This window comes from Rhinoderma darwinii, chromosome 4, assembly GCF_050947455.1.
Source record: "Rhinoderma darwinii isolate aRhiDar2 chromosome 4, aRhiDar2.hap1, whole genome shotgun sequence".
In the NCBI taxonomy this organism is placed as follows: domain Eukaryota; kingdom Metazoa; phylum Chordata; class Amphibia; order Anura; family Rhinodermatidae; genus Rhinoderma; species Rhinoderma darwinii.
This window is the reverse complement of record NC_134690.1, coordinates 47,379,530-47,403,090: the sequence shown is the minus strand read 5'-3', so window position 1 is coordinate 47,403,090 and position 23,561 is coordinate 47,379,530. Positions and strand designations below refer to the sequence as shown.

The 23,561-nt window shown below is 42.4% G+C and overlaps 1 protein-coding gene across 2 annotated transcripts in view; it reads right to left on the bottom strand.

Annotated features, from left to right (window-relative positions):
- NBAS (NBAS subunit of NRZ tethering complex) overlaps positions 1 to 23,561 on the bottom strand; it is a 655,156-nt gene that overhangs the window by 276,269 nt on the left and 355,326 nt on the right. For both annotated transcript variants that reach the window (XM_075861089.1, XM_075861091.1), the window contains one exon: positions 2,771 to 3,000. In XM_075861089.1, coding sequence (XP_075717204.1) covers positions 2,771 to 3,000 — 230 coding nt within the window. The remainder of the gene's footprint in view (positions 1 to 2,770; positions 3,001 to 23,561) is intronic.

The following is a 23,561-nucleotide window of genomic DNA, read 5'->3' as shown; positions in this document are numbered from 1 at the left end:
TACTGTGTGGGGGCAATGTCAGAGGGTATATTCTATACAGTAGTATACAGCAGGCTCAGGGGATAAATATTAATTCAATGGCGTAGCATGCAAATAGGGGGCATGGCATGCAAATAGGGGGCAAGGCATGCAAATAGGGGCCAACGCATGCAAATAGGGGTGTGACCTAAATGATCGTTCAATAAACGTAAATCGAGGTTACACGTTCAATTGATTGTGATTTTGATTTAGGTCATAGTTGCCCAGCCCTACCTTTCAGGGCACAATAAGTGAGCTGGTCTCTGAGCAGCTGTAACTTTTTTGCACTCTGTGTTGAGCAGCTCTTCTCAAATATGAATAGCGCCTCATGAAGCAAACTTATTGCAGACCACGGTGAGGCCTGTGTTCAGCCCAGTCAACTCGTACACATCACAGATAGACCATCTACGCAAAGAAAGTCAGGGACCAGGGTCACTCCTTGTTGAATGGAACACTTAGTACTTCATCTTTGTTTTTTTGTTTTTTAAATCGGCACGCCGTCAAAAATAGGTTGCCTACCCCTGCCTTAGGCTTTTATTTGCTTTACCTGAAATTCTCCCTTTCCAAATTCTAGTGCATGAAGCCCTGTATCAGACACTGTAGTCGGCATGCACAAAGGATCACTCTCAGCTCGCTATGTAGTGAATCTGTATCCAGTGATGTGAGATGCCAAAGACTCTTCTAGGGACTTTACCCTGTGAGGGTAGGGGCCTCTTCCCCATGCAGGCTCCCTATGGCACTGTCCTCCGAGAGCAGAGAGGGATAACGGAAGCCCGTACTTGCGCTGTGTGCAGCTTCCTTCTTGAGAAATGCCGTATCATTTTATATAATTTTACAATGAATTACTGGTTTAATAATGTTGGCGGACTAGTAAAAATGTATTCTACTTTCATTGGTGGTATCCGTGGTGTACTTAGTACTACACTTAGTAATCCAGCAATGTCTACCATCTGCACTCTCTCCCCTTAGCGCTGCTCAGCAGAAGTCATCTGTAGAGCCAATGAACGGAGACACAGGACCCAGCGTTCTGTTTGCTGATTGATGGAGCTGCCGAGCACGTTCACGAGAAGACATGCTCAGCAGCATGTGTACTAAGGGGACTGCGCTGGGGTACACGTCATAACACGGAAGTGACCACCCATTTGAACAGTGTGCAGAAGATGATTTTACATGAAACGGTACAACTGGATCACACCTTGGAACGCAGGCCAGGAATTAGACAGGTACACAATATAGGTATTGTTAGATTTAATTTTCAATGCCCTGTTCAGCTGGGTATAAATTAAATTTTTGGTGATGTAATTGGTAGTACTATTTAATGTCAGTCTAGTGACCACAGGTCCATTTTTAGTAACTCATGGCATGCTGGGGTAACCTCTGACTGGCCATTCTTTGTCTCTCCATTGTCAACCGCAGGGGAAATTTAGTGTTACATGTTGGCCATTCAAATGATTGGGCCGGGTCCACCAGAGACGATGTTTGAAGAAGCCCGGACTCTGAGCGGCGATCCCCATCTTTAACATCCATAGGCCCTAATGGATCTTATGCAAATGTTTTTTCTTGACAACCCCTTTAAGATATCTCTGGAGTGTGCATAGGCTTCACAAACAAACTTAGATTGGGAGCTCCACTGGGACAGAGACTGACGTGAGCATCGTGGAATATGCAGGTCTCAGATGATAAATCTATGATTTCGTACCAGGGTTTATTCTTCCATTGTAAGCATTCCTGCATTAACCTTTCTGATTTCAGTAGCACCAAAACTTTATTCAAAGAACATTTGGAAAGAGTCTAAAACCTCCTTACTGATAGCGGCACGTCTAATCCTGCTGTTTTATTCAAGGCCACAGTACAAATACATTATTATGTAAAGGTATGTTCTCCTAATCTCACAGGCTAATTGGTATAAATTGAAGTGCTCTGATATTACATTACAGAGCTCAGGCTCTTTCTGCATTTCCCTCGTTTGTTTTTCCCAAAACAGATTTCCAGGCTCAGAAGATTATCTGCTGTTCATGCATTTCGAGGCTGCGTAACATGCTGTAATCTGGTGGTACATCAGAACCCGACTCCTGATTTGTGCTCTGACTCTGCTGTCGTCATCATCACAGCTCAGCGCGTTGTGTGTTTAGAAGTTGGAAATAATGAATATTTAAGAACTATTTTTGTTTAGTTTCATACGATGCCCGAGTAGTGATTGTTTAGGAAATAGGGGGCTGTTGCCTACTATGGATCCACTTCTGCTCTGTAGGACGTTCACAGATTTCAAAGATACCCTGCAATTTTTGGTTTTCCCATTATGTGGTCAACATGACTTATGGGGACCCACACTATGAAAAGGTAATTTCCAAATGACCATAATGATCATTATCATTCATTTTACACCGTCCCCCACCATAGTACATCATTGAGAGTCTTCACCATCCTTGATATTGAACATGGTATTTCGTATGTATCACTATTTTGAAACCCAATTTTCGAAAAGGTAAAACCCACTTCATTTCCCTATAAAGTTGAGTTACGGTTTGACCCACAATGCAATACTCCATTTTTATTAAGATCATATCAACTCACATCAAAGATTTGTACACTTGACGGCAAGAATAGGCCTGCATGTTGGGCGATCTTTGCCTTCAAAACAGCAGTGTAAACATCGTCTAGCAGAGCTCCAACAAGTCATAACACAATCATGTGACAACAAAAAACTGACATCATATCTGTCATAACAAAAATAAAATAAAAAAATACTTACTCAGCAAGTCCTAGAATAGTCTCTGTTTTATACTGGCTGTCTGTGGCAAATCTCTGCACATCCACTCCCTTGCCGAGACCTTGGAGGATCTGAGCCTGAGTGAAGTCCACCAGCCTCTCATTGTAATAGTGCAGTTGTTGTATCAGGGGCACCAGTTCTATTGGCCAGTTGGCATTGGCATAATCGGAGACGTACTTTGTAACCAACTTGACAAGCATATTTGGGTCCGCCTACAGAAAAAAATATTAGAGTCTATTAGGAAAAAATTAAAAAATTCCAACAATTCAAAAACTGAATATAAAAACAAATATGTTAACAGTCTGGATTCCATGTAGTGTGGATCCAGGGCACCCTGTGATCATCTTATTGTCAGGGACCTAACAAAAATGGGCTGTCCCAGGAGTACAATCCCTTCACAGAAAAAATAATTAAATGGGTTGGTTAGGCGGGCGCTGTAGAGAATGAATGGTGAGGTGGTCACACATGTGCGCGGCTCTCTGGGAATTACAGAAAAAACAGAAATGGGACCTGCACCTATCACATATGTTTGACATATCCTGTAAATATGCCATAAATGTGTGAGTTGGGAATAAACCTTTGACAGGCATGTCTGGGAGAGCTGAATACGCCTGTTAATATGAGAATTGGTCATATTAATTGTGACCCGAAATAAAAAAAAAATGTATGTGTACGACTATGTCCAGGTTTAGCGTCCTTTTACACTGTAAAAAAAGAAAAATTGTTCCAGGACTTACGCTGGCCAATTTTGGACAATGAGAACTGATGAACAAGACAGCTCGTCGATCGGCGCTCGTTTGCTCCTTTCAGAAGGAGCTATGATCAGTCTAGTATGGGGATGGGCGGTTGTTACTATGATTGCTCATCCTCATACATTTCCATCATGTTGGCAGCACATCTCCGTCTTTACACAGGGAGATGTGCTGCCGATATCGATAATATTTTATGCTGCATATAGTATATGATCAGCCGATGAGCGAGCATTTTCTCGTTCATTAGCCGTATGCTACCCTGTTTACACAGGGCAATAATCAGGAATGAGTGCTCATATGAACGCTTGTTTCCCCGATCATTGGCCTATGCAAAAGAGCCTTAAGTTTTATAGTTAAGTTAATCACTATTGTCAAGGCAAGAGCATTCAACCTGATGTACAGCGGATATAAAAAATACTGCACACCCCTGCTAAAATGCCAGGTGTTTGTCATGTTACAAAATCAGTACATGATGGATCATCTCAGAACTTTTTCCACCTTTAATGTGACCCATAATCTGTACAATTCCATTGAAAAACAAACTGAAATCTTTTAGGGTGGAAAAATAAAACACCAAAATAATGTGGTTAAATGAATATGCACACCCGTAAACGAATACTTTGTTGAATTACCCTTTTACTATATGACAGCATTCAGTCTTTTTGGGTAGAAGTCGATCAGCATGGCATATCTTGACTTGGCAATTGCGCTCCAAATCTGTCAGATTGCGAGGAAATCTCCTGTGTTCAGCCCTCTTCAGGTCACCCCACAGATTTTCAATGGGATTCAGGTCTGGGCTCTGGCTGGGCCATTCTAAAACTTTGATCTTCTTCTGGTGAAGCCATTCTTTTGTTAATTTGGAGGTTCTGCTTTGGGTTGTTGTCATGCTGGTTGGTGAAATTCCTCTTCAGCTTTTTTTTGGCAGAGGCCTGCAGGTTTTGTGCCAATATTGACTGATATTTGGAACAGTTCATAATTCCCTCCACTTTGACTAAACCCCAATTCCAGTTGCAGAAAAACAGCCTACAAGCATAATGTTGCCTCCACCATGCTCCATAATGCTGCCTCCACCATGCTCCATAATGCTGCCTCCACCATGCTCCATTGTGGGTATGCTGTCTTTTGGTGATGTGCAGTGCTGGATTTGCGCCAAACATGTCTTTTGGAATTATGGCCAAAAAGTTCAACCTTGGTCTCATCAGACCATAACACATTTTCCCACATGCTTTTGGCAGACTTGATGTAGGTCTTTGCAAAACATAGCCTGGCTTGGATGTTTTTCTATCTTAGAAAAGGCTTCCGTCTTGCCACCCTACCCCACAGTCCAGACATATGAAGAATACGGGAGATTGTGGTCACATGCAATACACAAGCAGTGCCTGCCAGAAAGGCCTGCAGCTCCTTTAATGTTGCTGTAGGCCTCTTGGTAGCCTCCCGGGCCAATTTTCATCTAGTCTTTTCATCAAGTTTTGAGGGATGTCCAGCACTGCTGTGCCAAATGTAATCCACTTCTTGATGACCATCTTCACTGTGTTCCATGGTATATCTAATGCTTTGGAAATTCTTTGGTATCCTTCTCCTGACTGATGCCTTTCAACAATCAGATCCCTTTGATGTGTTGTAAGCGCTTTACAGATCATGGCTTTTGAGGTCACATGCAACAAAGAAAATTACAGGAATATCCTAATAGGACAGCTGAACTTTATATTTTAGATGGGGTTACTCAGAATCACTTTAAATAATGGCAGCTGTATACTGACTACTATTTAACATGAGTTTAAATGTGATTGCTTAACTCTGAAAACAACCACATCCCCAATTATAAGAGGGTGTTCACACTTATACAACCACATTATTTTTATTTTTCCTGTATAAATGATTTAATTTGTTTTTCAATGGGATTGTATAGATTATGGGTCACATTAAAGGGGGAAAAAGTTCTGAAAAGATTCATCTTGTAATGATTTTGTAAGATGACAAAAACTGGCATTTTAATAGGGCTGTGTAGACTTTTATATCCACTGTATCTGACCACGTCTTATACATTGAATGTATGTAAGGAACGTGTAAGTAAAAAACCTTAGCATCAACCATTATACAAAAATTATCATGGACAACCCCTTTACGGAATACTATGATCTAGTTGTTTGACCTGGCTGCCCGAGCGATCGGGCAGCTGAATGTCGGGTGCCTGGCAGTCAGTGACCCAGTCGAGAAGATAGAAGCAGTTTTTGTACACAGTACTCAATCAGCGAAGTGTATAGAAAAGAGGCCCCGGTGATGATGTGACTGGTCACATGATCGCCGGGATGCCATTAGTGGAAGGCTACTGTTAGGTCTAACTAGACCCAGTGCAGCCCTATTAGTGACTATAGTCACTATAAGAGGGCTAGATTCCCCTGTAACTGGGGCTGCTGTGAAAAAGCCAGGGGTAAAGGAGTAAAAAATAAAGTCCCCCAAGTTATTTTCTGACCTTTAAGAGACAGACCTTAATAATAACGAAATTCCGTAATAGTAAAATAAAGTGCAAATAAAACGAAATAATACATATAAAATACCAAGTAAAAAAAAATGTTCCCCAGCCAATCATTGTCGTAGTGCTGGCTCTGACCCAAATACCCTAAAATAGATATGTAACGTATCAAAATCTATGGTACACAATGTTTACAAATAATTTTATTACTATTTTTTCAAACTATAAACACCAAAAAGGAAGTTACAGATTAACGAATGTGTGCTAAAAATGGCTAAACGGTGTCTGGTCCTGAATGCTCAGCAGAGCCTGGTCCTGAACTGGTTAATCTTCCTCCACTCCCCTTTTTTCTCTGCAAGGTGTGCAATGGCACCAGCGGGTAGCTCATTTATAGTAATAAATTATTTTTATTTTATTATTTACATTTAACAGAAAAACATGGAAAGTATTTTTTTTTCTGAACTTTTAGGCCCTGTTCACACAGTTTTTTTGCAGGCAGAAAAATCTGCCTCAAAATTCCTGATTTTGACCTGCCTGCACTCTCTTTGCCGCATTTTTCGGCCGAAGACATTGATCGCCGTGGAAAAAAAAAATGCAGAAAAACCGCTTTCTCTGCCTCCCATGTCAACCGGAGGTCAGAGGCGGAAACGCCTTAAGAAAGGGCACGACGCTGTTGGCCGTTATTTGGCATGGTTACCGACGCAGTTTCTGCGTCAAAAACCACGCCAATTATACATACATTTTTTTATTAGTCCCAATAGGGGACTTGAACATGTGATCGTTGGATTGCATGCCCAATAGATTACAATACTTATGTACTGCAGTGTATCGTGCTTTTAGCATTTAGCCAATCAGTGGCGGAAGGGCAGGATTAGCGGACGCTTATAAAAACATCAGACTCATCCTCACAGTGCGATGCGAATATTGAGAAAATTAAACAAAGTTTTACAAAAACGAAACCAAACTTACTGTTAAACTCATAATGCTGAAATCAGCGTCACTGTCACTACCTTATGCTGTCCTAAGCAAAACGGGGGTGACACATTGTTTTTAAAAGTTATTCAAAAATGTCTGCAAACGCTTCTTTCAAATGCTACAATTTTTCCTATAGGGATCCAGCGCTGATGCTCCGGTGGTCCCTCTGGTGATTCTTTACATGTGGGAAGCATGTGACCGCTGCAGCCAATCAGAGGGAACAGCAGTGACATGTGATATTCCTGGCATCATGGCCTTCATCACTGAGCATTCATGCCAGGAATACAACACATTACCGCTGAGGTCTATGATTGGCTGAAGCAGTCACATGAGGCCCGCATGTAGACAATCCCCGGGAGGACCGCCGGAGCATCAACACTGGATCGCGGAGGAAAGAATAGGTGAGTACGGATTTCTTTTTTACTTTAGGACATTTGCAGCCGTTTTTTTAAACATTTGAACAACCCGGAAGATACCGCTTAATATTCACTGAATTAGGGTACTCGGAAATACTAGTGTGGGCTTCCCTGCTTAGGACCACCTAGAGCCAGAGCAGAGCCGCTAACAAGCAGTGGTTCTCGCTTTGGTGGACTCGAGCAGTCCATTTACATGAACGGTCATTCAGTTGGATCCTGTAAGAATTGCCGACCACTGCAAGAAAACACTATGGTTGGAATTTATGAAGCTCTCTACGTCGTTTTTCCGGTGTAAAAAGGTTGACATTTGAACAAAAACGTGCCTCTTGCTAAAAAAATAATAATTTTGAAGTTTGCATTTCAACACAGTCTCCACCAGTTTAAAAAGTGGGTGGGGCCTATCAATAGGGGAGGGGACACCACCGCCTAATAAATGAACTATAATTTACACCAGAACACTGGCCTAAGATCCAAGGTGGTGTAGATTTGGTTTTCAGACGCACAGACGGAAAGAAACACGCCTAGTTTATTAAGTGGCGTACACCTCTTGATAAATTAGGCATATAAAAATGCTTATAGATATGTGAGATAAAGAAGTGTTTCGCGGGATGTTGACCAGTTCGTAACCACACTGATGAACAATACAGTCATCCCATCCCTAGCATGAAGAGGCCGATAACCGGGAACAGATAATAAATCTGTGCCCCCTCATATCTAAATGACACGGAAGAAGGTTTTGCAGTGGTGGAGCTGGGGGGACTGGTGGGACAGCTGCCCCAGATTCACATGAGCACCTTAAGGCCCTGTTCACACAGTTTTTTCAGTGCTCAAATTGACACAGAAACTGTGTAGAAATCAGAACGAAAAAACTGCCGAAATCGCCCCACATTGATTTTAACGGGAGGCAGAGGAGTTTTTTTCCCCCGGGCGGCTTTTAGCCTCTCACGGGAAAAAAAAGCGGCATGTCTCTGACCTCCCATTGAAATGAATGGGAGACAGAAAAATCCTGCGGGACTCGTTTCAGAACGTTTTTCACCTGCAGTCCTTGCAATAGCTGCAATGGTCGCGGGCCAAAAACGCAGCGAAATATGTGGCAAAAAAACGAAGGCAGGTCAAAATCGGTCTCAAAATTCCTGAAGGAATTTTGAGGCTGATTTTTTTCTGCCTGCAAAAAAACTGTGTGAACAGGGCCTAAAGCTCAAGGGCCTCAATGCAAAATCTGCAATATGCCATTTCTAGGACCTTATGTAGCAGAGGGTCCCTTGAGCACCCTCAGGCACCAGGACCCCAGTGCAACTTCTACCTCCGAATTCCAAATCTGAAAAACCTTTTCCAAATCCAGGCAAAAGGAAGGGTTATTACCAGCACCTCAAGTGCCAACGCTGCCTAAAATAGACCCCATATCTGCATCCTCAATAAACAATTTTCCTCAGATGAACGGAACAACATCTACAACCTAATCCACAAGCGTTTGGATCTGCATTTCAACGGTTTCCCAATCACAGCCAAAAGCGACAGAATTTCAGTCCTGTATCCGACCATAAGTTGAGATGAAAACACCTCGCAGCCAGAAGCCATGCTCAGAAATCCTCACAGGGATTAAGTCCGGCTGTGCTTAGGCCCACTGAAACGGCTAAATTGAGATATGAGCGCGCGGACGCTGCGATTACCCCCAAATCTTTAAATGACACCTCGTAAAAGCCGGAACATTCCCGTTATGTGCTATAACACAATCACACACCAAAAACGTTTACTGGGCAACGTCAATTACACGAGATACAATACTTATCTTCTCAGCCTGACACGGCCATTTAAAAGCAATCGGTAAAGGTTTAGGGATAGAATGACAACGTAAAGGAAAGACTTTTTCCCAGGTGTAAATGGAAAGCATTGCAGATTGCGGCCAGGTGCGGATGTTTATCACAGTGGCGCATTGTTCTGGGCATTCACGCCGACACAAAAGGTTAAGTTCCCGCACTTTACATTTTACATACTTGAAATAACAACGCGTCAGCTCTGCTGTATTGTATGCGCATTTAAGGGGAAGAAATAAAAACCACAAATACAAACAGACTACTTAACCCGCAGCAGTCGGGGTTCGCACTGCCAGCACAATGGAAATAAAGCTTATGTATTATTGGGATTATTCTCGGCTGTAGGTTCTTTAATGCCTGGTGGCTGCACAAATGGAGGTGTTAAGAAAAGAGAAAGAAAGACAACTCGGGGGGTAAAAAGCTAAAAAAATAATTTTTATGTTTGAAATGATAGCTTTTAGGTTGGTTTTGATATTTTCCCGAATTTTATTTCACGGAGAGGAAAATGTTGCGGCTTCCACTAATTTGACGCGATTACATGGCCAGGATAAAGTGTTTTCTGTTTATATGTAAATGAAGCTTAATTGTTGTATAATGAAAAGTTCTACAATGTTCTAATATACTTTGTGTATCAATTTCTCACAATTGTCAAGATCTCTACTTGCTGTCAGTAAGTTCTGTGTACAGTCATGTGCGGTAGAACACGAACAAACCTAATGAGAACTTTCAATCGCGATATCCAGTCTAGACAATCTTCTGCGAGTTAAGGCCCTTTTACACGGGCGAATTATCGGGCAAACGAGCGTTCACAGAACTTTCGTTCCCGATAATTACCCTGTATAAACAAAGCAACGATCAGCCGGTGAACGAGCAAACGCCTGTTCATCGGCTGATTGCATAGTTTTAAATGCCGAAACTATTATCATTGTCGGCAGCACATCTTCCTGGTAGACAGGGAGACGCGCTGCTGACATGATGATAATGTATGAGCGCTCGTCCCCATACTAGCTCCTTGTGAACGGAGCAAACGAGCGCCAATCAACGAGCTGTCTCGATGATTGGCCCTTGTATACACGGGCCGTGTAATATCACCTTAACCCCTTAAGGAGGTGGACTAGTTGTCACTTTCAGGACGCAGCCCCATTTTTCAAATCTGACATGTGTCACTTTATGTGGTAATAACTCGAATGCTTTTACCTATCTAAGCGATTCTGAGACTGCTTTCTCGTGACACATTGGACTTTATGTTACTGGTAAAATTTGCTCTAAACGTTCAGTATTTAATTGTGAAAAACAACAAAATTTTGTGAAACATTTAAAAAATGCAAATTTTTCTAAATTTAAATGTATCTGCTTCTAAGGGTATGTGCACACGCTAGCTGGCTTTTACGTCTGAAATTACAGACTGTTTTCAATAGAAAACAGCTGCGACGTTTCAGACGGAAAAGCTCCTCCTCGCATTATGCGAGGCATCTTTGACGGCCGACCATTTGAGCTGTTCTTCATTGAATTCAATGAAGAACGGCTCAAATTACGTTTCAAAGAAGTGTCCTGCACTTCTTTTGACGAGGCAGTCATTTTACGCGTCGTCGTTTGACAGCTTTCAAACGATGACGCGTAAATGACAGGTCGTCGGCACAGTACGTCGGCACAGTACGTCGGCAAACCCATTCAAATGAATGGTCAGATGTTTGCCGACGTATTTGAGCCGTATTTTCAGGCGTAATTCGAGGCATAATACGCCTCGTTTACACCTGAATATAGGTCGTGTGAACCCAGCCTAAGACTGGCAATTATACCACGCAAAATTTGTGGTAATTAACATCCCCATATGTCTACTTTAGATTGGTATCATTTTTTGAACATCCTTTTATTTTTCTAGGACATTACAAGGCTTAGAACTTTAGCAGAAATCTCGCACGTTTTCAAGAAAATTTCAAAAGGCTATTTTTACAGTTCAGCTGTGAAGTGGTTTTGAGGGGCCCATACAATACAAACCCCCATAAATCATCCAATTTAAAAAAAAATCACCCCTCAAAGTATTCAAAACATTTAGAAAGCTTATTAACCCTTTAGGTGTTTCACAAGAATTAAAGCAAAGTAGGGGTGAAATTTACAAATTTAATTTTTATTGCAGAAATTCATTTTTAATCCTTTTTTTCCTTTGTAACACAGAAGGTTTTACTAGATAAATGCAACTCAATATTTATTGCCCAGATTTTTTCCAATAAAATGTAAATTTTTACAAGGCATAAAGGAAAAAAAACACCCCAACATTTGAAAAGCAATTTCTCCCGATTACGGCAATATCCCATATGTGGTAATAAACGTATGTTTTGACACAGCAGGACTCAGAAGAAAACCCCACAGGTTTTTTTGCTGAATTTAGTGGAATTAGGCCGTGAAAATGAAAATCTATGTTTTCTTCTAATAAAATGTAGTTTTAGCTCAGATTTGTTTTAATTTTTCACAATAAGGGAGAAAAAGCACCCCAACATTTGTAAAACAACCTCTTCGGAGCACAGCAATACCCCATATGTGGTAATAAACTGCTGTTTGGACCCACAGAAGGATTCAAAAAGGAAGGAGCACCATTTAGCTTTTGGAGCTAAAATTTTGCTGGAATAGTTTTCAGGTGCCATGTCACATTTGCAAAGCCCCTGCAGGACCAAATTAATGCATACCCACCAAAAGTGACCCCATTTGGGAAACTACACCCCTCAAGGAATCTATCGAGGGGTATAGTGAGCATTTTGGGCACAAAGGTTTTTTGCTAACTTTAGTGGAATTAGGCTGTGAAAATGAAAATCTACGTTTTTTTCCCCAAAAAATTAGTTTTAGCTCAGATTTTTCCATTTTCACAATAAATAAAGGAGAAAAAGCACCGCAACATTTGTAAAGCAAGCTCTTCTGAGCACAGCAATACCCCATATGTGGTAATAAACTGTTGTTTGGACACACGGCATGGTCCAGAAGGGAAGCAACACCATTTGGAGCTCAAATTTAGCTGGAATGGTTTTCAGGTGCCATGTCACATTCACAAAGTGCCTGCGGGGCCAAAACAGTAGGAACCCCCCAAAAGTGATCCAATTTGGGAAACTACACACCTTATCGAATCTATCTAGGGGTATAGTGAGGATTTAGGCCCCACTGGTCCTTTGCAGAATTTATTGGAATTAGGCCGTAAAAATGAATATCAACATTATTTCCACAAAAAAGTTGCATTTTTTCATTTTCACAAGGGATAAAGGAGAAACAGCCCCCCAACATTTGTAAAGCAATTTCTCCCCCAAGTACGGTAATACCCCACATGTGGTCATAAACTGCCGTTTGGACACACGGCAGGGCACAGAAGGGCAAGAGCGCTATTTTGCATGCAGATTTTGCTGGATTGGTCACAGTACTGTGGAAGCCCCCAAGAAGTGACCTCATTTTGAAAATTACACCCCTCAAGCCATTTATCATTTGCCTGGACATATGACAGAGCCCAGAAGTGAAGAGCAACATGCGCATTTGAGGTCTATTTTGGTGATTTTCACAGCATTGGCCCACAATTGCAGGGCTCTGAGGTCTAATAGTAAAACAAACCCCGAAATAGTGACCCCCTATTTTGGAAACTACACCCCTTAAGGCAATTTAAGGGGTGTAGTGAGCATTTTGCCCCCACATGTGTTTTTGTCATTAGGAATTAATGCACAGCGGATGGTGCAAAGTGAAAATTGCAATTTTCTGCTGATGTGCCATTTTAGTTCAAAATATGTTGTGCCCAGTTGTGCCACTGAAAACAAATACCTCATAAACTGCTAAGCGGGTTCCCCCGGGTATGACGATGCCATATATCTGGACGTAAACTGCCGTTTGGGCACGCTGTAGGGTTCAGAACGGAGGGAGCGACATTTGGCTTTTAGAGCGCAGATTTTGCTTGGCAGTTGTTCTGTTTGTGGTTTTACTAGTATTTCAATTTATAATGTGGGGGCATATGTAAGCTGTGCGGAGTACATCAGGATATAATAAGAGGGTAAAATAATAGGGTAACTAAATATTAATTTGTAGATATGTGGCCAGTGTTGCACTGATAAATGGCGCCCATTCTTATCCGCTTTTGGACACACTGTACATTTTGCATCATCATATTCTGAGAGACAGAATTGTTTTATTTTTTCTCCCCGGAGCTGTGCGAGGACTTATTTGTTGCGGGACAATCTGTCGTTTTCATTGGTACCATTTTGGGGTACATGCAATTTTTTTGGATCACTTTTTATTAAATTTTTTGGCAAGCAAGGTGATCAAAAACAAGTAATTCGGACAATTTTTTTATTCAGATTTTATTACAGTGTACACCGTGGGCAATAAATGACAATTTTACTTTATTCTGCGGGTCGATACGATTACGGCAATACCATATGTATATAGGTTTTTTAATGTTTTGCAGCGTTTGTGCAATAAAATCAGTTTTTTATAAAAATAAATTATTTTCTGTGTCACCATATTCTGAGAGACATAACTTTTTTATTTTTCATTCAAAAAAGCTGTGCATGGGCCTGTTTTTTGCGAGATGGGTTGTAGTTTTTATTGTTTCTGTTTTGGGGTACATGCAACTTTTTCATCACTTTTTATTCCATGTTTTGGAAGGGGTGGGTGACCAAAAATAGTGATTCTGGCATTGTTTTTTATTTTTTTGCAGGAAAAATAACATTTTTATAGCGTGGGTCGTTACGGAAGCGGTGATGCGAAATATGTGTACTTATTTAACATTTTCATTTTTTTCCTATAATAAAAGACTTATATGAAAAAAGGAGGTTATTATTTTTATGAACTCGAAACATTTATTTTTACACTTTTTTTCAACTTTTTATTAACTTCTTTTTTTTTTTGACCCACTAGGGGACTTGAAGGCCTGCACCTGTCATCTTTACTCTAATACATTGCACTACCCACGTAGTGCAATGCATTAGAGCGGTCAGTCATTCACGGACAGCAAGCCTATAAGGTCCAGTCTCTGGGCGGGGCCTAATAGGCTATCGTACATGGCAGACCAGGAGGCCATTGTTTGGCCTCCGGTAACCATAGCAATGATCGGCATCCTCATGATCACATTGTGTCGATGCCAATCGCTACAAACCACTAAGATGCCGCGATCGCTATTGCTCGCGGCATCTAAAGGGTTATTGGCAGGGATGAGAGCTAGCTCCATTCCCTGCCGTTACAGCACGGTGTCAGCTGACACCAGCGGCTGATGTCGCAGGCTCAGCTCCTGAGCCATCTTCCTCATGCGGCGGGAAGCCTTTTAAGGCCCGCTTTCGGGTGGGACCTAAAAGGCCTCCATACTTGGCAGACAGGAGGCCATTGTTAGGGCTCCGGTTTGCCAGAGCACTCATCGGAACCCTCATAGACTTGAGTCTATTGAGGGATCTGTGAAGAGAGAAGAAAAAGGGACATGTCCTATTTTTCCACAGACCCTTCACATGGTCCGTTAAAACAGCTGTGTGAACTGCCCCATTGAAATACATGCAGCCATGTGACGGCCGTTGTTTTAACGGCCGTCACATGGACGTATACTAGGGTCGTGTAAACAAGCCCTTAGTTTGTTTTATTTCGGGGTTTTTTTTAACTTATTTTTATTAAAGGTTTTACATAATCGAAGAATAAGTTTATAAAGAATAATGAGCAGTACAAAAAAAATAAGTTGCCAATAGTCATACTAAAAACAGGTCAAGGCAAATAATCAGATGAAGAACGCATAGCACTTCACATAACATCTTGCATTGGGAGCTATCTAGGCATAAACCATGTGCAGTAAAAGCAAAAAAGAGAAGTAAAACAGGTAGAAATATAAAAAATACCAAGGATAACACAAGGAGAAAGAACAATGGGTGGTAAGGCAGGGATAAACATGGATGTCCAGGGTCTTCAGCACCGCTCTCGTGGGCTCCTAAGCAAACTTAATTCCTCGTGGTCAAAGCGCACCAAGTGTCCCACGGCTCCCAGATAGCCTGGAAAGAGCCCAATGTATTATTAAGGGAAGCAGTTAAATATTCTATAGAGCCGATCTCCTTTAGTCTAGTGTAAAGATCAAGCCGGGAGGGAGGGGCAGTCTGTTTCCTATATCTAGCAATGAGAGTTTCTGCGGCCATGAACGGATAGTTTGTTTCAATGTATCGGTGCAGGTAATGTAGCAGCCTGGAGTACAGGCCGTATAGCGCATAGGTTTGTCTAGACTGGATACCAATGTAGTAAAGTCTGAACTGTGAGAAGTAATACGTCTGTACAGGTTTTCAGCATCTGGAATTGGAACACAAGGAGGTACACATATTTGTTAGGGTATGTTCACACGGCTTATATTCGGCCGGAAAATCGGACCGACGCCTCCAAACATCTGGCCATTGATTTCAATGGGAAAAACTGTGTGCTGTTCCTACAAGGCGAAAAAGAAGTGAATGTCACTTCTTGAGCCATTTTTGGAACCTTTTTCACTGACTCCATAGAATAACAACTCCAAAAACGGCCGTAAAAAACAGAGAAAAACGCGAGTTTACTTAAAAAACGGCTGAAGATCAGGAGCGGTTTTCCCTTGAAACAGCTCCTTATTTTCAGACGTTTTTTAGTAAGCGCGTGCACATACCCTTATAGTGAGGTGACTTCTAGTTTTGCTGCTTAACCTGGGCGATTGTCGGGCAGACAAGTGTTCATAGAATGCTCATTGCCGATAATTGCCCGGTGTAAACAGGGCAGCGATCAGCAGATGAAGCTCGATCATCTGCTGATTGTATCGGTTTCGAAAACTAAAATATTATCGTGGTCGCTGCACCGGCCGAATATCGGTAACTGTAAAAGGCCCTGACACATGCGACTGAGCATTCAGGAGAAGACAGGGGGTGTTACAGGACGAGCGGACAGGGAGCTTGTCTGGCAGAATTGATAGTGAACGGCATCCAGCACCTTGTACTGTATTAAGCTGCAGAAGCCAAACCCTGAACATTTTTTTTAAGAAAACCAATTATATAATTATTTTGTCTGTCGTCGTCGTCCCCCCCCCATAATACATGCAAGAAAAGGAAATGGATCCAATGTTGTCCATAGACTTTAAGGCCAAAACCAGTGATATCATTGAGGAAGTAATATGCCTAGAGGGACCGAACTGTGCACCAATTCTATTTACAGGTGACACATATTAAGGGGAAACGGACCATATTTGTGAGGCCTCAAAACTGGTGACGGGGTGATTTAGTGGGAAGGGAATTTTAAACGCGCCTTTTTTCTTGGTCATGCAAGTTGATGACCCGAGAAAACGTCATTTGAATCCCCCCATCGCGGCAGTCACAAGTGCCACCCGCTGCTCTGCCCGTGCCGCCAGTCAGAACAGAGGGGATGTGCTTGCAGCGTGCAGCGTAGGAGCACTTGTACATCAATTCCTGCCTCACTGGCACTTGCGTTCAGCGAGTCGGGGGAACTAAATATTATTGTTTCGGTCTTGCAAATTGCATGAACGGGGAAAAAACGTGCGTTTGAAATGCCAACTTCCTCCCCCCTATTGCCCTGTCGGCAGTTTTGAGACCTTTAAAATTGCTGACAGGTTCCCTTTAAATAATAAAGAAGAAGAAGCGCTATTGGTTCAGTTCTTCCAATTTTAATGTGGCTCTTGGGGGTTAAACTAGCAATGTTGTCATCAGAATTATGAATGACAGATCGATGGATACAAGAACTATTTATATGTAAATTACATCATTTCATAACATGATCCGTTCCTGGCAGACAGTGAAATGGACCCATCTCAAATCCAGCACATCCTGAAGAGTTCATTTGTTTTTTTTTTGCAAACTCTCCCTATTGTTGATTTTTTTATGCAGCATTTAGTTTTATTCCTCGCTTCCATTTTCTCAGGCCTCATGCACACGACCGTGAGGTTCAGGGATCCGTGTGGGGCCGAAAAAACTCAGGACAAGTCATTTTACAATCTGGATTTGCGGCTTCACAAAGTGGTGACATCAGTTGTTTTTTTTTGTGGATCCGTGAATCCTGATGACACGTGGATGGACGCAAAAGATTTTTTTTACGGACAAATGGACCGCAGCGTATTATTTATCTTCCCTTGTCCCTTCTATGGTTCACGTAAACCGTAATGAGGTTGTCCCAGATTAGGAGAAAGGGTCTCCTTTCTTTTTCAGGAACAGCCACTCTTCGCCATAATCTGTGTCTGGTATCGCAGTTCAGCCCCATTAACTAGAATATGGATGAGCTGCAATACCAAGAATGGCCTTTGGGCAGATCTGGCACTCCTTCGTGAGAAAAAAAAACCACAGAAGTTTTTTCTAATCCCGGACACCCCCATTAATAAAGATTGTTATAAAACACCTGATGTTGCTCCCTAAAGGGCTACAAGCAAAAATAGATAGCGCCACCTATAGGTGGGTTCCCCATCAATACTGCAGCTTTGACATGTTGTATCAACATGTGACTGCGGCAGCCAAGTTGTGCAACTTTCTAATGTGCTTCGTATTTAAACTACTCATCGTATCCAATATCTCTGCTTGCTGTCAGTGAATAGTCATTTGTTGTTTAAACCCAAAGGCTGAAAATCTATCCTGATCATGTGCTGCCCATACGTATACAGATGGCCACAAGTGAGAGCGTTGATTCACTGTTATAAGCCATTCTCCGAGGTAAGCAGAACACGATCACAATAGGTTTTCGGCCGACTAATGCCTTCATTCACTGACTTAAGAAAAGATGTAATACTGGGAGGAATTGAAACACAAAGGGGCAGATTTATTACAGTCTTAGCTATCCGCTATGCTGGGGTAAGATACGACAGAATTATAAAGAGGTGCATGCCCACTCCCCAAACTGCTCCTCTTCTCTCCTCCATGCCCCCTCAGGCGCCCTCAGCATTCAACGGCTCATACAGGGTCCTAACGCTAAGCAGAATTAGGGTCTTTTATGCCGTCCTGATGCTGCCTAGCGCTAGCACGTTGTATGAGCTGCGTCATGCTGAGGAGCCCGATTGGACCCGAGGGGAGGTGAGCACAATTTACGCAAGTTTTCTGGTGTAACTTATAATAAATTTGTCGGGCCCTAGTGGCCCCATCCTCTTTTGCAAAACCATGCCCCTTTTAACCAAAGTGGTGAGAGTGGAGTACAAAGGGTCAAAAGTCTCAATTTGCAATGCACATCTTATATCATATGATCGCTTAAAATAAAAGGCCTCAAAGCCTGAGGCTGCAAAACTGATATTCTGATGACATGTCACCTTCTGATTTCTGTCAGGTGTTGCTATAGAGACCTTGTGTGGATTAAAATGACCAAATAAATTAATATCTACATCCAAATTGGCTAGGATAGTGATGGTATATGAAGTGACATCAATGTATTTGGTAATGTGAAACCACAGAAGGTCCCTATGACAACACTGCACCTGACAGAAACCAGAATAGGACATGTTGTCATTAGAATATCTCGGTTGTGCAGCCTTAGGCTTTGGGCCTGTACCTTCAAGTGATCTGATCTTCGAATTGAAGACATGAATTTTCTTCTTTTTTTAAGAATCATGACTTTGGGAAGAAACCGAAGCCAATATCACCTTCTTCTGTGCCACATCTTTACATTCTCATGTGTTTTGCCGCAATGGCAACCCAGAAACGTATTCATGGTTCAGACTGCCGTGAAACTTTCAAGCTCCCTGTCCCATAGATTTTAATAATATCTTAGAAGACCAAACTCTTATCTTCTCAAATGCGTATCTACTCCAAAGAAAGTGACAAAGACGGCGAGGAAGTCGGCTTCTTGCTAATAAAACAATTCAAGTAATGTGGGAATTCATTCGGAATTGGGCTCAGCTCAAACCAGATTTTCGGCACAGCAGGTGTCTGACTAATTGGCATCTACAGGTAAGGAGGTTTTTTTTGTCTTACAGTCAACATGAAGAAAGGAAAGAGAATAGAAATCAGCATAGGGAAAATCTGCAGTGTGCTCAGATAAGGAGAGCAGGGAAGGAATTAAAAAAGGAAAAAGTCTGAGTCTGAAAACTTAAGTTTAGAAAAACAAAAAGAAAAAAAAAAGTCTAGATCTGCAGATCAGGTAACTTGTGGACGTCTCCCACCCACGGCCTTGCTAAATGACTTCACTGGGCGACCTCACTATCCAACGGGGGGGGCATCCATTTAATGTGTAAGAATAGTGCCCTACCCAGTACAAGCACTACTACAGTGAGGTTATACTGTTGCCTGTCAACCGGTACAGCAGCAAGCATAGTTAGCAGTGTATTGCCAGCAGACAAGAACAGTGGTGCTGTTAGGCACGGTTCACACAGTTTTTTTTTGCAGGCAGAAAAAAATCTGCCTCAGAATTCTGCCTTCAGCAATTTTGAGGCAGATTTTGACCGGCCTGTGCTTTTTCGCTGCGTTTTTCACTCGTGGCCATTGAAGCTAATGCAAGGACCGAGAGTGAAAAGAGATTGGAACCGAGCGCCTCAGGTTTATTCTGCCTCCCATTGATTTCAATGGGAGGTCAGAGTGGGAGCCACAGCACAAAAGGTCATGCCACTTTTTTTTCCCAAAAGCCGCTAAGTGAAACAAAAAATACCTCTGCCTCCCTTTGAAATAAATATGGAGTGATTTCAGACGGTTTTTAGGGCTGATTCCTACGCGGTTTCTGCGTCGAAACCAGCACCAAAGAAAGCTCAGTGTGAACAGGGCCTTAGGCTTGTGCATCAGGGCCTTGTGCCCAGGCCCAGTAATTGGCACTCTCAATCTTATTCATATCCTCAGCACGCAGATGTAATTTAACACTAGCAAGAAAGCAGACAATAAGTCTGCCCGACGCAGGAGGAAAGCGCGGGCTGCGCTCATGGGGGGGGGGGGGGCAATGTGGCTGTTATGGGAGGACATTGTGGCTGGCATATTGGGCCTTGTGATGGTCATAGGGGCAATCTGTGGTTGTCATGGCTGGCATGAGGGGACATTGTAGCCGCCATAAGAGACTTTGCGGCTGTCATGGATGCAATCTGTGGCTGTCACGTCAGTTATGTGATGCGGCTGTAATAATTGGTCATATTACAGCATTTGTTTATATTTAGAGGAAGGTTATAGGTATTTCTGTTGGGGCAAATTCCACTACAACACAAACTTAACTCTACACCCCCATTATCCCAGTGCCCATGGACAGGAAGCACAGCCTGACAATGTCAGCACTGATTGGACAATGTGGGTAGAGACACGCCCTATTGACAAGGAAAACGGTAACATTAAGTTATCAATTTATTCTTACATTTCTAGGAGGAACAACAGAGGAACAGAACAATGCAGGTTTCTGAGAAAAGACGCTCCAGAATTATTATTTCATGGGGAATCCAAATATTTAGTAAAACAGGAGAGAAAATAGGACTTTTTAAGCGGTTGCAGTATATCAGGCAGACTCAGCGACCTTGTATTTGTGGAACAGACATGCGATCATTACAAACTGCACTCTCACAGCAATTTGGAAAAAAAAAAGAAAACTATCTGTGCTCCAAATGATGGAGACTTTCTGCTGACACACAGACCCTTCAGCTGATGAGAGATGTCGATCTTGACAGAATTAAATGGACTGGAAGATCAATAGTGTTCTGATCACTCAATTACGACACATTATAACCTAGAAGTCACTTTGGCGCCTGACAAGTCACGTATGACAGCAGACTGGTAAAGAAGTCTGCAGAATAGAAGTCTCTGCACAGACTACCAAATAGATACCCTCTGCGGATTATGGAGTGCCAGGCTTGGCTGATTTTGAAAAGAAAAACATCAGAAGGAATTCTTACCTACTTCTAGGAGACACGGATCATTTCTCAAGAATTCTGCCGATTGTTCATTACCCATATATCAGCCAGTATTTATATCGTGCCGACAGATTCTGTAGCACAGCATCGGGGACGCACTTACAATACCTGCGCACGGTGGAGATCACAATCCCCTTATCTCACAAATACATCCAAACACCAGGGTTATCGTCATAGGAGGCCAAATGACATCTCACGGTTTTTGGAATGTGGTGAAAAAAACTGGAAAACAGGAAACAAAGGCAAAACACTGGGATTCGAACCCTGGACCCACGGATGAGTTCAAACTCTGGACCCCAGAGAAGAATTATGGCAGTGAATATCCCCGAGATATTATTTATACCGACCATTGTCACTGCCCTATTAAAGCATTCTAAGGGGGGATCTCATTCATGAATAGCATAGTAGAGCGTCTACAAGAAGCATCTCTCACTACGAAGTGCCTTACTTTACACATATAGCCCACATATTTCACTGACTGTTTTCCCAAGGCTCCCAGCGCCAAGAGCGCACCCCTCATCTTATTTCCAGGAGATAAGTCTAACAAAAAGGGAATGTCTAAACTTGACAATCCCATAAATATATTCATTCGAATTAAAAGTGGCACTCTTTTTATACTTTTTTGCACATATGTAATCTCAGTCTGACCACCATAATAGACCATGGTGTCATGTGTAGACAGGAGGTCAGTCTGCCCTGTGTATATGACTTCCTGTGAAGTACAGGATTACAACAGGCATATACAGGTCCTTCTCAATGAATTAGAATATCATCAAAAAGTTCATTTATCTCAGCAATTCAATTCAAAAAGTGAAACTCCTATATTATATAGATTCATTACACACAGAGTGATCTATTTCCAGCATTTTTTTCTTTTAATATTGATGATTATGGGAACAGTTAATGAAAACCCAAAATTTAGTGTCTCAGAAAATTTTAATATTATATAAGCCCAATTTAAAAAATGATTTTTAAATACCGAAATGTTGTCCTACTGAGAAGTATGTACAGTATACGCCCTTAATACTTGGTCGGGGCTCCTTTTGCATGAATTACTGCATCAATGCGGCATGGCATGGAGGCGATCAGCCTATGGCACTGCTGAGGTATTATCAATGCGGCGTGGCATGGAGGCGACCAGCCTGTGGCACTGCTGAGGTGTTATCAATGCGGCGTGGCATGGAGGCGATCAGCCTGTGGCACTGCTGAGCTGTTATCAATGCGGCGTGGCATGGAGGCGACCAGCCTGTGGCACTGCTGAGGTGTTATCAATGCGGCGTGGCATGGAGGTGATCAGCCTGTGGCACTGCTGAGGTATTATGGAAACCCAGGTTGCTTTGATAGCGGCCTTCAGCTCGTCTGCATTGTTGGGTCTGGTGTCTCCTCTTCCTCTTGACAATACCCCATAAATTCTCTATGGGATTTAGGTCAGGAGAGTTTGCTGGCCAATCAAGCGCAGTGATACTGTGGTTATTATACCAGGTATTGGTGCTTTTGGCAGTGTGGGCAGGTGCCAAGTCCTGCTGGAAAATTAAATCAGCATCTCCATAAAGCTTGTCAGCAGAGGGAAGCATGAAGTGCTAGGAAATGTCCTGCTAGACGCTGCGCTGACTCTGGACTTGATATAACACAGTGGACCAACACTGCTGCTCAGTGGTCCAAAGTCCTGTTTTCAGATGAAAGTAAATTTTGCTTTTCATTTGGATATCTCGGTCCCAGAGTGGAGAGGCGTCAATCCAAGTGTCTTGCGGTCCAGTGTGAAGTTTCCGCAGTCAGTGATGGTTTGGGGCCATGTCATCTGCCGGTGTTGGTCCACTGTGTTATATCAAGTCCAGAGTCAGCGCAGCGTCTACCAGGAAAATTTCGAGCACTTCATTCTTCTCTCTGCTGACAAGTTTTATGGAGAGGCGGATTTCATTTTCCAGCAGGACTTGGCACCTGCCCACACTGCCAAAAGCACCAATACCTGGTATAATAACCACAGTATCACTCTTCTTGATTGACCAGCAAACTCGCCCGACCTAAACCCCATAGAGAATCTTCAGTATTGTCAAGAGGAAGATGAGACACCAGACCCAACAATAGAGACGAGCTGAAGGCCGCTATCAAAGCAACCTAGGCTTCCATAACACCTCAGCAGTGCCACAGGCTGATCGCCTCCATGCCACGCCGCATTGATAACCTCAGCAGTGCCACAGGCTGATCGCCTCCATGCCACGCCGCATTGATAACCTCAGCAGTGCCACAGGCTGATCGCCTCCATGCCACGCCGCATTGATGCAGTAATTCATGCAAAAGGAGCCCGACCAAGTATTGAGTGCATATACTGGACATACTTTTCCGTAGGACAACATTTCGGTATTAAAAATCATTTTTGAAATTGGGCTTATATAATATTCTAATTTCTGAGAGACTAAATTTTGGGTTTTCAATAACTGTTACCATAATAATCAACATTAAAAGAAAAAATGCTGGAAATAGATCACTCTGTGTGTAATGAATCTATAGAATATATGGAGTTTCACTTTTTT